General features: G+C 40.9%; 2 protein-coding genes across 3 annotated transcripts in view; one reads left to right on the plus strand and one right to left on the minus strand.

Annotated features, from left to right (window-relative positions):
* Positions 1-2,653, minus strand: part of LOC129181790 (DNA (cytosine-5)-methyltransferase 3B-like) — a 29,449-nt gene extending 26,796 nt beyond the window's left edge. The window contains exon 1 of one of the 2 annotated variants that reach the window (XM_054777419.1): positions 2,468-2,653. In XM_054777419.1, coding sequence (XP_054633394.1) covers positions 2,468-2,592 — 125 coding nt within the window. In that variant the 5' untranslated portion in view covers positions 2,593-2,653. The remainder of the gene's footprint in view (positions 1-2,467) is intronic. The other variant, XM_054777426.1, reaches the window with a different exon arrangement.
* Positions 2,654-3,475: 822 nt separating this feature from the next.
* Positions 3,476-12,276, plus strand: commd7 (COMM domain containing 7). The gene is made up of 9 exons (XM_054780458.1): positions 3,476-3,774; positions 3,924-3,977; positions 4,065-4,167; positions 4,327-4,383; positions 5,313-5,350; positions 5,455-5,545; positions 8,322-8,371; positions 9,550-9,598; positions 9,852-12,276. Exons 1-9 carry the CDS (start codon positions 3,691-3,693, stop codon positions 9,926-9,928), a joined length of 603 nt encoding a protein of 200 aa, XP_054636433.1. The 5' UTR covers positions 3,476-3,690; the 3' UTR covers positions 9,929-12,276.
* Positions 12,277-12,576: the final 300 nt, after the last annotated feature.

Consider the following 12,576-nt stretch of genomic DNA (forward strand, 5'->3'; position numbering starts at 1 on the left):
TTGGATTGAATTTACGGATTTTTTTAATGACGTCATGAAGGGAAAAAAATGAGCATGGACATCCTTGAAAAAGTTTTAAAGCTGATTGTATTCAGATGAGCCAGCATTCCTTTTTTATTTTAATTCAGTGATCCCCTCTGTTGCTTATATGCCCACGCTTTTTACCCTCGGGACCAACTTGGTCCAATTTGACTCCCGTAGGAACCACATATTTTTTATATACCGTAATCCTGACATAATTATAATGCATTACTCATATGGACCAAATAAACGCAAGCCTACCATGTCCACAGTAGGTGGTCAAAGTCCCCTGGAGGAGTTCTTTAAAGTACGACCCTGGGTGTTCACCCCAAAATGGATGAGCCAAACCCAAATGCCGGACTTCTTTTTGCAGATGTGGGTTCTTGAGACTTTTTTGTGCGTCGTGTGATGATAGATGTTGCCACCAAATTTCGCAATCCGCGAAACTGATGGCGGGTGTTAATTGTTTTCAGAATGTAAAGAGGGACCACTAAAATATAAAATGTTTTACTGTCTGCCTGCATGTTCTGGTCCACTGTGGAATGTTAAAGTTGAGACATAAAACATCGCCTGTACACTTAATAAAGCGTTTATAATGGCCACAGTTTGACCCTGGCACAGACTACAAGGTTGGCCATAAGTTTCCATACATTAGAAAATGTGTAATGTATCGGAGTGTCACGAGACACAAGGTTGGATCCAAGGCAGTGCTTCTCAAATAGTGGGGCAGGCCCCCCTGGGGGAACTCGGTGAACTATCAGGGGGGGCGTGAGGGGCGGGCGGGGGGGACTTATTATATTAGTGCAGACCTGCCAACATGTATGAATTTGTCGTACTCAGCATGCAATTAGACACTTAATACGCGTGTATGCTTTACTGCTCTCCATTTTGTTGCGTTTCGCTAGTTTCAGTTTCGAGTTCAGTCTGTACAGTACAGATAACTAAATAGATATTATCAGTATCTTAATAGTATTTCAGATCGGGGGGCCGCGGGGGGTGCAGAAACATTTCTGTCTCCCAGTCGGAGCATGACAGAAAATAATTGACAACCACCGGTCTACGGCAAAGAGACGGGATGAGATTTTAACATTATTTTTCAGAAAAGTACAAATATAAAACATACATGACAATATATTGCAATCTAGTAATTGAATTTCTACTACGTTGCCTTGCATTGCTCCTCATGAGGCTACACTCTTCTGCAGTCTGTGTGTATGCTAGCGGCCCCGCCACCACCCACCGAGACAAAGAGACTATGCCTGACAAAGGGGCTCACTCCATTCTGCCGTTGTTCTATGGAACAAGCACACCAAGGTGCTGAAAGCAAAGCACAGCGTGAACCCTCTTCCTGCCTGTTTGGAGGCGGGAGGGGGGAAAACAGACACGCATGCACATGGCAAAATATTGAGACCAGCAAAATGATTTACTTAATAAATTAATTAATTTATTATCGTTCAAGTGTATCAGGTGAAGCTACGAGACATAAATCATCTCAAGGAACGTATCACCAAGGCCATTACAAACACACCTCCAAGTGTGCTAATGCAAGTTCATCAACAGTGGAAAGCATGCATGTGTTTTTGAAACAATGGTAATCATGTAGAGCACATATCAATAACAACGGTTGTCCAACATGAATGATTATTTTTGTCTACGTATGGAAACTTATGGCCCACCCTGTTTTTCTATTTCCATTATTTGCTATGGCTATGGCAACTCCTAACAAAATGGGGGTCAACCAGTGCTCCAGAATGGATTGTGTTCAATTTTAGAGAAAGTCACACAGTGCAACCCTTGGGAACGTTATAGGAACATTCTTCCGTTCCGAACACAGCAGAGTGCTCCTCCTCGGTAGATCTATGATCATGTGCACAAAAATGCATCTTTTGTGTCTTTACAATTGGACTCAGTGAGCGCTAACAGTACAAGGATTAGGGGGCCCACCACTGGCCTTGCCCCGAGATGCTGCGCCCCTGCAAGCTCCTGTTTCGTGCCCCTTATATCACACCGAGTGACTCCTCCCCTTTTATTTACGCTGTATGATCAGTAGTCACACTACCAGGCACCAAAACCAACATTAAAAGCTCAACACCGATGCCATGTTGCAGCAGCGCACACTAAGTTTGTAAGAATGCACGACACACCTTCATAAACAATACCTGTAATCTCCTTGTGACGTCATGCACCTCTCACAATACAGTACTGGACTGGACTCTAACCATGTGCACAAAGTAGCTCTCATGGCGGCACTCGGATACAAAAAACAAATAATAATGTCATGTTTTACACTTTTAAAAAGTGTAGTAGTGCGCATGAAGCCGTGCACACGCACTTTGCTTGGTGAGCGACATTCTTATAAACACGTGAATACGTTGGCTTCATTAATTATGATGATAAAACTGTGGAAATATATATATATATGTATATATATGTACTATTAACTTACATAACCATCCACGCGTCTGGCTCTCGTCCACAACAGGAAATCAAAGTAAAGCCCTGGGTGGAAGTTTTCTTGTCCGTGTGAGTCCTCCTGAGAGCTGGAAGAGATCTTGTGCATGAGCTGATCATGCAGAGGGAGCGTGCTGCAGCAGATCTATGCACGCTGGCTGCCTCCTGTGACCCCCGCAACACCTCCCACCAACCACCCCCCAGTCCCTACTGGTCCCTCCTCCTCCTCCTCCACGGTGGTGGCGGGTCTGCGTCGTCCTTGCAAAGGCAGTCCTGCAGGTGAGCAGAGCTCGCCTCAGGTCACACAATAAAAGTCTCTCTTCAAGTTTGAAGCTCTTCAGAAATGAAGGTAAAAGACTTTAAATCAGTACATTTAATTTGTTTATGAATCAATGTACAGTAACAGACTTTAAATGAGTTAATTTGTGCAACACGACAACTGTTCAAGAAGTGGTATGAATACTGAAATATTTTACAAATAAATAAGTACAGATCTGAGTTTAAAATCATACATTTGAGTGTAAGCACTATAAGACCATTGAACACTTTATATGAACATAATGTAATAACAGGTCCTCCGTACGATTAATAATCCAACATACTGCTCTTATAAGCACCATGCGTTCAGATGTTTTTATGGTTTATTTATTAAGTGCTACTGTAAGCATTTGGAGGTGCCTTAATGAAATTAGTATTTGACTTCATGTCTATGACGTTATCGTTTAAATTACTTTCATTGGTAAAATGATACTTGAGAATTCTAAGAAGCACAAATTATGTTGGAGTCGCTCATGTACCGTGCTACGGTGGCCGACGGGGGTAAAAGTTAGCGAACGTCCACGCTCTAAGATAGGGTGTTTTTTTTCCATTGAAGCGTTTTGACGTTGATGCGCGTTTGCCCCCTGTTGGCCACCGTAAGCTGCTGACGGTTAATGTTCTTTTTGAAACAATGACACTTCCGTGTGCCGGCTGGCTGGTAGGCTTGCAGGCAGGCTTGCAGGCTTGCGCAGTCGCTGGCTGTGTCCAATTTAAGGACTTCGCGGACTTTCTAATTTGGACAGCATTCGCGCGGCGCGATAACGTCCTGCATCCCACAAATGCGGATTTTAGGCTGCGCACAGACCCTGCGCAGTAGGCGCCAACCACTAGGAAGTAGGCGTCACAAGCGCGGCACAATCTTTTCCGGGTTATAGTTGAAGTCAACATAGCGACTCAAAAATGATTCAGCTTCATTTCACTAAGGAACTTTTACCAGATTCTGTCAGCAACGACTTTCAGAACCTGAACAAATTCAACGAGCAGGTAAATTGAGGAACATTTCACCAGACAGCTGTGCCGTTTTTTTCAAATAAAGGCTAAACAAGCTAGCAAAGGGGAACGAAGCATCAAATTCTAATTTGTCATGTCAGAAAAGTTTTCCAAATGTAAAAGAATGTTGTCTTTATTTGCAGCAATTTATTCGCCTGGTGGAAATACTGTTCCAGTTTTTGTTAGAGCCAAAAGAGGTGACGACACAAGCAGTTTGGATTTGATGTTGTTAAAATAATGTGTTTGTATCAAAAAAAATGTTTATTTATCATGTGTGTGAGCAGACAGAGAAGTTCATGCAGCAGCTGAGTGAATTTGCAGGTGAAAACAGGATGAGTGTTGGCCCGCTGAAAAGCCTCATGAAGAGCATCATCCTTGTGCCACAAGGTAACACACTATCAGAAGGAAATAATCTGTTCCAGGGTCAAACTGTGGCCGTCGTAAAAGCTTTGTTAAGCATACAAGAAGTGTTTGAAGTCAGATTTTAACATTCTTAACTGTCATACAAATGTAAAACTAAGTGAAGCACTTGGGTTTCCTGGCCAGGTGCAATGAAGAGGAACCTGACGTGCGAGCAGCTCAAAGAAGACCTGCAGACGTTAGGTACGACATCATGTGACGCCGTATCTCTGTTATCCGCAGCATGTGGAAGCAAACATGCTAACTTCACCCGCCTGGGGAACCTCACTCCAATCACTGTACAGTCATCCCTCGCCCCTTTGCGCTTCACTCTATTCACTCTATCACGGTTTTTCAAAGATATAATAATTAATAAATTATGTTTATTGTTATTTTAAAACCTGCATATTTAAGCAAATTGTATGTATTGTTTTGCATTTAATTGGCTGAATGAACCACGGCATTCAGAAGATGCATTCAAAGATGCTGCGATGATATGTAGTATCTGACACTGGTCACTAGGTGTCAGTAATGTTACTGTAATGTTTGGTGAGACACAAGCACCAGACTTGAACAACAGTCGTTTACTGCAGGTTTGAATGATCTCACAACAGGCAGAATAATCCCTAACAGGAGCTACTGTTGCTGCAGTAACCCACGCCAGGCTAAAACTCAACTCGGAACCCCTGACATCACTTCCTGTCTGCCCCCTACTCTAACACATTTATAGCAACACACATGAGCATGAGTCTTATTTGTGTCTTACATGGATTATTTTCTCTTATTATGTCTACTATATTGGGTAATACGAGTGTAAAGGTGGGTGTAGGGGTGTTATTTCATGTCTAGAGGGCTATAATAATGTTAAAAAACGTATTTAGAAGGTTGTAAAGAGGTATAAATATTTGATTTATAAATAAGGAATCCTGCTTTGAGTAAATTCAATAAACCGCAATATATGAGGGATTACTGTATACCACTCTGTCTTGTACATATGCAATATATACACTATGAACATTTATTACTATTAACTTTGTTCTTTGCTAGTTTAAACACACAATGTAAGCGTTTACTTCCTGTTTGAGTGCTTCTGCCACCCGTTTAGGCTGTTAAGTGTATGTTTTTCTTTACAGGACTTCACGAAGACAAGGCATCACACTTTTCCCAACAGGTCCATTTCTTTCATCATTGTTAAAGTTCCTCTTGTCGAAGTCTTCTTAATAAGAATTTTTTTTTTTAAAGCTTGCGTAAGACATGTTGATTGATACGTTGCAGTGGGCGGAGCATAGCGCTGCGCTGTCCAGACTGGCCGTGAGACAAACGCTGATGGTCAACCAGCTGGTGGACATGGAGTGGAAGTTTGGAGGTGAGATCCACTCGAACCAAAAACTTCAAACTAGATCTATCTTTACCGCCATGTCAGCGTGTAACAATAATGTTTCGTTTAGATCATGAGTGTCCAAAGTGCAGTAATAATCTGTTCCAGGGTCGTAAAACCTTTATTTCGAGTACAGGCAATGTTTTAAGTCACATTTAAGCATTCTTAACTGTCATACAAGTGTAAAAAGAAGTGACGCCTTAATATCATTACAGTTTCCACTTTATGTCTGTATTTTTAGGTTGTTAATGCCTTTACAAGCACGCAGCAAGCTAACAATTTATAGCAATTTAAATAAGTTGTCTTTATTATGTTATGAATTGTTTTAGAGTCGGTCAAAGTGGGTTACTTAGCATCATTGATGTCCCTAATCATTTGTTTGTATCGGCGGAGGTCTCATTGTTTACTCGCTGACACTCAGCTAGGCTATTGTCAAGCTAATCATCTTCCAGCGACCAAACGCTTCAGCACAGGATGGGGGTTGTCTAAGACTGGGTGGGTTATTTAAATCTTAATTGACATGCTAACAGGCTGAGCCTCTGCATGAGGATGGCGAGGAGGGAAGGCTTTGTCTGCGACTTCATGCCTCTCACCAGGGGGCGTTAAACGGGGGCGCCTTTATGATGACTTTATGGCTCATAAACAAGAGATTATCTGGCAATGAAAGCAATATTTTGTTGATCTTTTGTGCCCTCAAGTGACCAAAAAGTACAAACAGTCGTCCCTCGTCTTTCTGATAAGTGAATTTCTGTGAAGTAGAATTCAGTATTTTCGTAATTATGACATCGAAAACTGGTTTACGATCAGTATCGGACGATTTCCGTGCCAAAGCACGGTATCGGCATATGCCGATACTTACTTAATAACGCTTCCCTAGTTTTTAACATGATTAGGTCCCTCTAGACTTGAAATAACACCCCTACAGTCACCTTTGCACGTGTATTATCCAATATAGTAGACAGAACCAGAGAAATAAGACAACATAGATTCACACATTAGCAGTTGCTTGTTGTTTTTTTTTGGACAGCGTACTTCCTGTGGTGGCTGTTGTCTCATTGCATTGTAAAGGCGGCTTTAAATGGCTTTACACTTGTATTACCCAATATAGTAGACATAATAAGAGTAACTAAACCATTTAAGACGTGTGTGTCACAGTAAATGTGTTCCCGAGGGGACCTTAGTGCCTGGGGGAGAGATGTGTGGAGGACAGGAAGTGACTTCGGAGGTTTAGAGTTGAGTTTTAGCTTATCGTGAGTTATGGCCCCAAGAGTCGTCCGTGTTATCATTCTGATTATTATGCTATTATTATTATTGTGCCTGTTGTGGGATAATTTAAACCTGCAAAAAATGCCTTTTTCTGACAATCACGTCTGGTGCCTAGCTCACCGAACAATTACTGACACCTAGTGGCCAATGTACAATACCACATTCACAATTAGAATGCTTCTTCTGCCTTGTATTTGTATTTTTAGGCTTGAAAATGCTTAATTTAGGCCAAGAATAAGTGCAGTTTGCTTAAATATTTGTGTTTATATTTGTGTCATCATAATTGTGTTTATGATGACTTATTTACACCACAATACTCTACAACTGATTAACTGATTTAAACTCTTTGCTTGTGCTGTAATTTCTTCTGGCTCACGGAACTTTTTTATTTTATAGAGTTTGTCCGCAAGTGCTTGGAACAATCAGTGTAATGATGTATCAACTACTTCTCCAGCATGAGACAGTTCAGTGTCCACAATATTATATATAGCACATGCACTCCTGATCAAAATCTTAAGACCAGTTGAAAAATTGCTAGAATTAGCATTTTGCACATTTGGATCTTAATGAGGTTTTAAGTAGAGCTACAATATGCAAAAACAAGAAGTGGGAGTGAGACAAAAAACATTTGGAACTCGTAATTAAAAAAATAAAAATAAAACTGAAATAGGTTATCACCTGATCAAAAGTTTAAGACCACAGGCTATAAAAGCCACCATCTGCTCAAAATGTTCATTTTCTGACAGGCATTCACACTGTCATGCCCTCCTGATGGTAAAGCTAAGAAGCTTTCTCTTTTTCAACGTGGTGGGATTGTGGAGCTGCATAAGCAAGGCCTCTCGCAGCGTGCCATTGCTGCTGAGGTTGGGCGCAGTAAATCAGTTATTCTATGTTTTTTTTAAGATCCTGAGCATTATGGAACAAAAAAGTCAAGTGGTAGACCCAAAAGAATCACACCTGCGCTGAGCCGGAGGATCCGATTGGCTGTCCATCAAGACATGGCGGACTTCGACCCAAATTAAGGCCCTTAGTGCCGACTGCAGTGCAATAACCATCAGACGGCATCTACGGCAAAAGGGTTTAGAAAACAAACTCAAAGACCTTGTCTCCTTCAACTCCACAAAAGTGCTCGTTTAGACTTTGCCAGGGAGCATCAAACATGGGACATTGAAAGGTGGAAACACGTTTTATTCTCTGGTGAGAAAAAATGTAACCTTGACGGTCCAGATGGCTTCCAACGTTACTGGCATGACAAGCAGATCCCACCTGAGATGTTTTGTACCCGGCACAGTGGAGGGGGGCTCCATCATGATTTGGGGTGATTTTTCATAAATGGCGGCTCCTTACTTGCAGACGTTGCAGCGGGCATCCCTCATGACTGAGGGACTGTTACTGTGTTGGCCAACATGCTAACCACTAGACCACCGTGCGGCCCCCTGATTGTGATGTGTTTGTAAATAATAGTCATTTTCATATTTGACTGTTTTATATTTCACAGTGACTGTCGGCACCAGTGAGATCCACAAAGTGAGCAACATCTTTCTGCAGGTATACACACACACACACACACACACACACACACACACATACACAGTATCTGACAAAAAAGACCAAGCATGTATCAGCTCGCATTTTATTACACCTTATGAAGGAACATTAGGCAAGGCAAAGCAAGTTTATTTATAGAGCACAATTTGTACACAAGTTCATTCAAAGTGCTTTATAGAAAAGAAGGCCATAAAGTATAAAATAATTTCATAAAACATAATTAAAAGTGAAGAGTGCAGATAAAATACTTACACTTGTTACATTGGTGTGAAAAAGTGTTTGCCCCCTTCCTGATTTCTCTTTTTTTCCCCCATGTTTCTCACACTAAATTGTTTCCGATCATCAAACGCATTTACCTAGCACTACCACCACCATATTTTACTGTTGGTATGATGTTCTTTTTGCTTTTACGCCACATGTAATGGGAAACACATCTTCCAAAAAGTTCAACTTTTGTCTCGTCAGACCACAAAGTATTTTCCCAAAGGTGTTGGGGATCACCAAGATGTTTTCTGGCAAAATTGAGACGAGCCTTAATGTTGTTTTTGTTCAGCAGTGGTTTTGGTCTTGGAACTCTGCCATGCAGGCCGTTTTTGCCCAGTGTCTTTCTTATGGTGGAGTCATGAACACTGACCTTAACTGAGGCAAGTGAGGCCTGCAGTTCTTTGGATGTTGTTGTGGGGTCTTTTGTGACCTCTTGGATGAGTCTCGCTGCGCTTTTGGGGTCATTTTGGATATATTTTGGAATAGTCAGTACAGCTTGTATAGCGGCATAGATGCACTGTCCATGGAAAATGAGTCAGCGCACAACCATTATTGTCTCAATAGCTTTAGCAGTAGCAAGATAATTGTGTCCTACAGTCAAGCAAGGTAGTGGTAGCGTCTCGTCGGCCCTGGGCTGCACAAGTGCTGTTGGCAGTGGGGCAGCTGTGGTTCAATGAAGGAAAGATGAATTCCAACATTTTGTGTGAAGCAGAGCATGATAGTACATCTTGTCAAATACTACAGAACGTAACGTTTAATGTATTTTTAGAATAGTCAGTGTGCAGCTTGTATAGCAGAGGCGATTCACTATCCACTGAAAATGAGTCAACACACAGCCATTTTTGTCTAAATATTTGGCAGCTCAAGCTACCAGTACACACACAGGATGTTGAACACATCTTTTCTGCTTCTAGCTAAAACTGGTGGTCCGCAAGGGGAATTCCACAGAGAACATCTACATGGGTGAGTTTGTGTAAGCCTTCCTTGGCTTCACTATATTACATGTGTGAATATATGGCGTAATTCACTGTATCGATGTGGACTGGAAGCGCATTGTGGGCAATGCAACTTATACACACACAATTAGCTGACTCAATCCACAATGCAAAAAATAATAACGATAGAGTCCAATCCCTGTTGAGTGTGAACGGATGCATTTTGTGTTATGTATTTTGAATCTTTCTTATCTTTCTTTGTGTTTTATTCATTCATACAGAGCTGACACTCCCTCAGTTTTATAACTTCCTCCACGAGATGGAACGAGCCAAGGCCAGCATGGACTGTTTCAGCTGAGTGTGTGTGTGTGCGTGCGTGTGTCTTTCATGTACATTTCAATGTTGTGTGAGCCGCGACACATTTCAATTTGAATAGAGACAATCCAGCAATACTGTATGACCATGTCCACATTAACAGGTGCATTTTGAAAAAACAGACATTTTCTGTGCTTTTTTTTTTTTTGGCCTCGTCTGCTGGAAAACTGGATTGGAGGTCACTAAAAGCTGACTTTTTAAAGAGTGACATATTTTTTTTAACTCTTTTTAGCACAACAGAGCCTCAACAGAGTTTAACATAATGCATTTTGACATCTGAGTTGCCAATTCAACACCACTTCCTATGTTATTCTATTCGAAATAGAAATAGTCTGTTCCAGGGTCAGGCTGGCCATCATAAACTTTAAGTCTACAGGCAATGTTTTAAGTAACATTTTAACTGTCACACGAGTGTATAAAGAAGTGAAGCAGTGTATAACAAAGCTATATTAAAGTAAAACTACTCACCATTAATCGTTGTAAATATTCAGTCAACTGCACCACAACACCTAGCAAAACTGCAACACATTAATCCAATGTAATTGTAAACGATAAATTGCTTTTTTTTAAATAATCATAAATTGCACTGTGTGAAAAAGTGATTGACTAAACCTAATAAGTGGTTGGCCCCCCTTAGCAGCAACAACTGCAATCAAGCGTTTCCGATAACTTGCAATGAGTCTCTTACAGCGCTGGGGAGGAATTTCGGTCCACTCATCTTTGCAAAATTCTGGTCATTCAGCCACATTGGAGGGTTTTCCAGCATGAAGCGCCTTTTTAAGGTCATGCCACAGCATCTAAATAGGATTCAGGTCAGGACTTGGACTAGACCACTCCAAAGTCTTCATCCATTCAGAGGTGGACTTGCTGGTGTGTTTTGGATCATTGTCCTGCTGCAGAACCCAAGTTGCTTTCAGCTTAAGGTCACCAACAGCGGACATTCTGCTTCAGGATTTTTTGGTAGACAGCAGAGTTCATAGTTCCATTTTTTCACTGCAAGTCGTCCTGAAGCAACAAAACAGCCCCAGACCATCACACTACCACCACCATATTTTTGTATGATGTTCTTTTTCTGAAATACGGTGTTACTTTTGTCTTTTGGACTAACTTTTGTGTCATCAACGTTCAACTTTTGTCTCATCATACCACCCCTGAACACTCCGTAGCCCCGCCACTGCTCTCTCTTTGAGGTGCAGGTAGACCACAGAGTCTTGACCTGAAGGATTAGCCCGTCTGTGTTGTGACATGCGCCTGCTCAGTGGGCGCGGTCCGCAGGGGCACCGGTCTCTGTAAAGAAGCCCAGACTTCCTAATCCCCAGCCACCTCTTCCTGTTCCACCAGGGGGACACCAAGGCGTTCCCAGGCCACCTGCGAGACAATCCCTCTGGCTTGTCCAAGGTCTACCCTGGCATCTCCTCCTGGCTGGGCATGCCCAGAACACCTCACCAGGGAGGCGTCCAGGAGGCATCGGGACTCTAGCTCCCGGATGACCAAGCTCCTCAGCCTCTCTCTTAGCGTGACTCTCTTAGCCAAAAAGATTCCTGACCCCTGCCCCAAACCCTAAAGTTCCAGTGGGTGTCTTGTTTTGTAGAGCACATCGAGCCCGAAATTTCAAATGTTTACCAACATTACATTAATAATGCTATTTGGAAATAGCAGAAGGGACACGTACGACCAAATACAAATTAATGGGGTGGACATTGAAGAAGTGAAAGAATATAAATTCCCGGGGGTCATAATAGACGAAAAATGAGTTGGAAATCTCATATTAAATATACAGAACAAAAGGTGGCAAGAAATATTTCTATATTGAATGAAGCAAAATATGTTCTTGATCATAAATCACTCCACACTCTGTACTGTTCCTTCGTATTAGCATATTTAATGTATTGTGTGGAGATATGGGAAATAATTACAAAAGCAATCTTCACACATTCACTGTACTGCAAAAAAGATGGTGAAGATCGTTCATAATACCGAGTATAGACAACATACAAACCTTTATTTTTAATATCACATATTAGTGAGGATCATTCATAATACCAAGTATAGACAACATACAAACCTTTATTTTTAATATCACATATTAGTGAGGATCATTCATAATGCCAAGTATAGACAACATACAAACCTTTATTTTTAATATCACATATTAGTGATGATCATTCATAATATCAAGTATAGACAACATACACACCTTTATTTTTAATATCACATATTAGTGATGATCATTCATAATACCAAGTATAGACAACATACACACCTTTATTTTTAATATCACATATTAGTGAGGATCATTCATAATACCAAGTATAGACAACATACAAACCTTTATTTTTAATATCACATATTAGTGATGATCATTCATAATACCAAGTATAGACAACATACAAACCTTTATTTTTAATATCACATATTAGTGAGGATCATTCATAATACCAAGTATAGACAACATACACACCTTTATTTTTAATATCACATATTAGTGATGATCATTCATAATACCAAGTATAGACAACATACAAACCTTTATTTTTAATATCACATATTAGTGAGGATCATTCATAATACCAAGTATAGACAACATACAAACCTTTATTTTTAATATCACATATTAGTGAGGATCATTCA

The sequence above is a fragment of the Dunckerocampus dactyliophorus genome, chromosome 1 (assembly GCF_027744805.1).
Source record: "Dunckerocampus dactyliophorus isolate RoL2022-P2 chromosome 1, RoL_Ddac_1.1, whole genome shotgun sequence".
NCBI classification, from domain to species: domain Eukaryota; kingdom Metazoa; phylum Chordata; class Actinopteri; order Syngnathiformes; family Syngnathidae; genus Dunckerocampus; species Dunckerocampus dactyliophorus.

Bases quoted from the DNA above. Each gene is read 5' to 3' on its own strand.
- commd7 (XM_054780458.1), top strand. From the start codon at position 3,691: ATGATTCAGCTTCATTTCACTAAGGAACTTTTACCAGATTCTGTCAGC. The intron at 3,775-3,923 runs GTAAATTGAGGA...CTTTATTTGCAG, and splicing joins TGAACAAATTCAACGAGCAG to CAATTTATTCGCCTGGTGGA. The intron at 5,351-5,454 runs GTCCATTTCTTT...GATACGTTGCAG, and splicing joins CATCACACTTTTCCCAACAG to TGGGCGGAGCATAGCGCTGC.